Source organism: Halyomorpha halys, unplaced genomic scaffold (assembly GCF_000696795.3).
Source record: "Halyomorpha halys isolate HHAL.00 unplaced genomic scaffold, Hhal_1.1 Scaffold1044.1, whole genome shotgun sequence".
Lineage (NCBI taxonomy): Eukaryota > Metazoa > Arthropoda > Insecta > Hemiptera > Pentatomidae > Halyomorpha > Halyomorpha halys.
This window is the reverse complement of record NW_027115004.1, coordinates 124,965-130,425: the sequence shown is the minus strand read 5'-3', so window position 1 is coordinate 130,425 and position 5,461 is coordinate 124,965. Positions and strand designations below refer to the sequence as shown.

Genomic DNA, 5,461 nt, shown 5'->3' with positions numbered 1-5,461 from the left:
TAAATAAATAAATAAAAAAAAAAAGGTTATAATCATATTCATTCGCATCACATGTACCATGTGTTTAATTCAGTTTAATAAAGTCTAGTTTATGGTATTCCTTATTTCATTATATCAATGCAAAAGACATTCTCATGTAAACACATATTCATTTTTAAAAAAATTATTTCTTCGATATATAAGAAAATTATTTATTTTACTTATTCCGGAATGTTGGTTGTTTTTTGCTGCTTGTTGCTTTTCATTGTTCAATTACATTTTTATTTTGATTATTATTTGTAACAGTTATCAATCTATGGTCATATATAAACTATACCATCTGCCGTCATCTATTATATCACTCAATATCATCATCTATATCTATATCAACTATCATATCATTATAACCTATTAACATCAATCCTCATAACATGTTAACAACTTATTTTTATTTTTATCTATTGTTTTGATTATTTTATACTTGATTTATATTTAATATTTAAAATTATAACATAATAAATCTTTAAGGGTGTCTTTTGCAGAGACTATTCCCCAACATTATCAATTGTTAAAAACGAATGAAAAATGAAATTGTTAACACTGATGTGAGGCCCACCAAGATAATGTAGAAATAAAGAAACATTAAAAAATGAATAGTTAATCATTATTATTTTATTTTTTTTGTTACTTCACTACAAAAATTATTACAATATATATTGTCCAAAGAATTGAATATAATACCATTAAACTACAACTTATTGTTGCTATTTGGGTCTGTTCCAGCTGGATAAGTTTCAATCCTTCTAACATGCTTTCGGCAACCTTTATACAATGGCCAATAGTCATCCCATTTCCTATAAATCATATCTATTTCAGAGTGGACTCCTTTATCATCTTCACATGGAGGGACTGGAATCGGTCCAATATCATCAGGAAGATTTCTCATCTTCTTCTGGCACTCTTTTATGCTATATCCATCTTCATTACAACATTTGTTATCCTTAACATTTAAAGTATGTGCTCCATGGGGTATAAAGGATTTATTAGGAAATAAAAAACAAGTATTAGACAGAGCAGGACTCAAAAAATTCTTTACCGAAGCCATTATTCTTTGTATTGTATTGTCTTCAAATATTTTCAACCCCATTTTTCCGCCTGTTTGTAGATGGTACACCTAATGGAACAGAAATACATTATTAATTATATACTTATATATGTTCTGCCTTATGTAAAAATGCAAGATATTTTTATATCTATGAAAATAATGGAAATATTAAAAATGTGAAGTGTTGACAATGAACTAAATGTAGGCATATAAATGACAACAAAAATTTTATTATATAAAATTAGATCATTATTCTATTAAATTTTATCTGTTTATTTATTTATTTGTTTTAATTAAATCAATGACTATCAAGATTTGTTATTAAATCCTATACAGTCAAAATTCAAATCACATTTTAATTAGCATAAGATAACTCATGGGACTATGGTACTATGGCATAATTCATACAATATGAAGATGAAATTCACATCAATAAGTAGAAAATAAAGTAATTAAAAATATACATTAAAAAGAAAGGAATTATAGAAACAAATAACAGTTGAAAAAAAAATTCATCTGAGTTTCAATTATTGAATTCTACTAGTGAGCTTTTGCAAAAAACATTATGGTCTCTTAAATCTTTTGTTTGTCTATTCTTTTTAAAAATGTAGCTTATTCTTCACATGTTACTTGAAATTTTTCCTCTCTCTTATTAATATATATATAATAGAATGTATAATATATATTCTTTAATATATTTCCCGCATCTGGATAAAATGTTGCCTGGAGCTTTGCATAATTTACAATTTCAATCTCTCTTGATTTTTACTAGGTTAAGGTATTTCTGCTTAAATTTATTATCTGTTTGTAGTTTATTTGTTGTGTTACTGTATTTTAGCTGAGTACTAGATTTGGGCAAAACCTAGGTAAAAGGCTTACTGCTTCCATTTATTTGAGATTCCCATTCAATCGATCTTACCATTCCTTCATCACTTATTTCTTCAAGATTTTTTTTTAAGAGATCCAGCATAAGGACTCTAAGATTCTCTTTAGTAGTTTGCTTTTGGCCTCTAGCTCTTTCAATAGTCTTGTTTCTAGACAAACCTAAGTGACTTGGTACCCATTCAAAATTTTAGTGGTTGTTGCAAGTTATTTATTATATGACTAATTAATTCTAAAGATATAAGTGATACAATTTGGTTTCTGTGTATGGGTTTTAATAATTTGCACCAGAAAGCTGAGTCTGTAAGGATAACTATGTTAGAGTTTGTATATGTATGTCAGAAATGGCTTTTAAGAAATGCGAAAAGTTTAGCACTGAGAATACTGAATATGGTGGGGATAGAGACTGGAATGTATGTTATTTTTTTGTATCTACATATGCTATTGCAGTATGGTTGGCATATTAAAGGTGCCTGTGAATATTTGTATGTGATCGGGCTGTCAGTACACATTGTGTTGAGAGGTAGTTATTTCAAGATGGTTGAGTCTAGGCTATACCTGACCACCGAAGACAATTCCGAGAAGACAAGAGGGCTGTTCCGCACAGACGAAGAGGTACAGTTCCACACGTACGGGCCAGGAGGGACAAAGAGATAAAAAAAAAATTGTTATCCATGGCTTCGATCCTGACTACCCCATTGAGGACATCACTGAGGCCCTTAAAAGGTGTCTACCAGGCTTCAAGATGGCAAGAGATCTCTCACTAAGAGAGATGGCTCCAGATGGTGATCTACCAGATCGAGGCTATCTAAATCATTACTGAACACACAGTTCGAATAACTGATATACAGAAGCTAGGTGACCTAGACCACGTACGCTTCAGGGTAAGTATGTTTAAAGAAAACGGCTCTCCAGTCCAGTGCCAAAACTGTCAGGGCTTTGGACACACAATGAAGTATTGTAGTCAACTCAGCTTCTGTGCATGGTGTGGTGGAAAACACCAAATGACCGAATGCCCTAAGACACAGGCACCCCATTGCTCCAACTGTGACAGAGAACATCCTGCCTCAGCTAGAGACTGCACTAACAGGATCAAGCTAATGGAAAACCGGTACCAGAAGACCACACCTGTAGTGACACCAACCATGCCATCGAGAAAACCAAATAGGCTTGCTCAACCAGGCGTGTTCTACTCAGGAGTCATAGGCGGAACAAAAGGACCTAACGGGGCAACTCCCCTGGCAGACCAACAAGAGCCAACCCAGCCTGAGAAGCCATCAACATCTTCCCCTATGTCGGACACCCTCATCAATCAGCTTGTCTCCAGGATAGACCAGATGATAGGAATGGTGACGACTTTGCTCAACATGATGGGCAAAATCCTGGAGAAGCAGTATGTTTGAGCACATCATCCTCAACTACATCAGAGGCCTTCCATTGAAGATGGCCGAAGTAGAAATATTCCTGCAGCAGAATAGACCATCAGTGGTCACGTTGACTGACACCATGGTCTCCACCTCTCTCCGACTGTACTTCCCTGAATACTCTGCCTTATCAAGAAGCCTGCTCACCTGGGTCTGCTGAATGCGTAGCCATCCTAATCAGGCGTGACATCCCATCAAGGCTCATCCTGAACCCAGTAGAATCGACTGAGGGTACTCATATGATCACAATGGATATATGGTTTAAACACCGATTTACTTTCACCTGCATCTATAAGCGCCAGAGGTACAGTATCACATCAGCGAGACTACTACTGCAATATGCCCAGTCAAGGAGTCAGGTTTATGGTCCTTGGGGACCTCAATGCCCGGCACACCGCCTGGCTGTGTGGTAGTAATAATCCACTGGGTACCTACATTTCCAAGACCAGGGTCCTGTTTCATAATAAAGTACAAACTAATAATATTAGTCTTGTCGATTTAACTTAATACAATTCCACTGACTTGTACAATAGTACCTTGTACTTTAGTACTTTTTAATAGTCCTAATAGTCCTCCCTGTTATGAAAAAAATATGTATTAGCGTATTTACCATGTTGTTTCTATACTTGTATTGAACTAATACTATTAGCTTTCATTACGAAACAGGGGGGCCCAGGCTCCTTGACAACATTCGTTCCCATTAGCATTTAAAGTGTGTGCTTCATGGGGTACAATATTAGATTAAGTAAGTAAAAATATTAGATAGAGCAGGGCTCAAAAAATTCTTTACCAAAGCCATTATTTTTTCTACTACATTGTTGTCTTCAAATATTTTCCATCCCATTTTTCCACCTGATTGTGGATGGTACACCTAATGCAACAGAGATATATTAATAATTATAAACTTATGCGTTATGCTTTATGTATAAATGTAAGATATTTTTATGTCTATGAAAATGATGGAAATATAAAAGCTGTGAATTTTTGGCAATGAACAAAATTTAGGCATTCTGCATGCTGGAAACAGAGCCTATTTCTCCATTGTAAGCTTGGGAGAAACTTGGACCCTGAGCAATAAAAGCATTAACCTGCTAGACAGGTTTGAAAGAGTAATTCTGAGGAGAATCTTAGGGTCCATATGTGAGAATGGTATCTAGCAAAGAAAGAAAAATGGTGAGCTTTATGGGTTCTATAAGGAATGTAGCATCTCCGCGTACATACGGATACAGAGGTTTAAATAGCTTGGCCATGTATACTCACAGCAGCAATTCGTTCAGTCACCTATAAATTGATAAACCCATTTCTATCAAGATGCCCAGGTATTTTAAGTTTTCTATTTGTTCGAGCATTTTTTCTTTGACTCTGATGACGTGCATATTTCTCCTAGGCTTTTTTTTTATTAAGATTTAGGACTTTTTTTTTTTATATTCTGCACTTTTGACCCACTTACAGGAGTGAGAAATTTATATTTTAGCTTCCTTAGAGTATAAATGAAAGAAAATTCCTCTAGTTTGCAATATTTAAAGACTTATGTATTCATTTTTTCTTTTTCTTTTTTATAGTGGAGTACAGTTCAAGGGTTATGTAGGGAGACTTTACACCAATTTATAAACTTAATTATAAAACATTTAAGAATTCATAGCTGAGGCAATTTAAGGCTTTCATCAACCAACCACACCCTCACTGGTAATAAGTTTAACAATTATTTCGGATATTGAAACAATTATTTTAAGACATATGGCAGATGCTCATCTAACATCTAATAAATCCTTTAGAATTATCTTACTTACATTTATAGTGAGTTAGAGGTTTAGAAGTGATTTAAAGAGCCTTTCAGTTGAGGAGTGATGGTATATTTTGACACAAGAGTTAACAGATACGACAGTAGTACAATATGGTAGTAAATATAATCAAATATTAACCCTAGCAGCACCAAGGGGGGGGCTCGCCGAGCCCTCATTTCCGATTTTTTTTAATACTGCTCTCAAAAAATTTTTCACAGACAAGGAAAAAAATCTATTTGCCTAAAATTTATCTACCAACATGTTGGAATTGATTTGAAAAATATTTG

The 5,461-nt window shown here is 34.0% G+C and overlaps 1 protein-coding gene across 1 annotated transcript in view; it reads right to left on the bottom strand.

The window, feature by feature from the left end:
* Window positions 1-629: 629 nt before the first annotated feature.
* Window positions 630-5,461, bottom strand: part of LOC106688044 (uncharacterized) — a 7,112-nt gene continuing 2,280 nt past the window's right edge. Inside the window, exons 2-3 of the mRNA XM_014432312.2 lie at window positions 4,181-4,261; window positions 630-1,153 (exon numbers count right to left, since the gene is read on the bottom strand). Coding sequence (XP_014287798.1) covers window positions 728-1,153; window positions 4,181-4,261 — 507 coding nt within the window. The 3' untranslated portion in view covers window positions 630-727. The remainder of the gene's footprint in view (window positions 1,154-4,180; window positions 4,262-5,461) is intronic.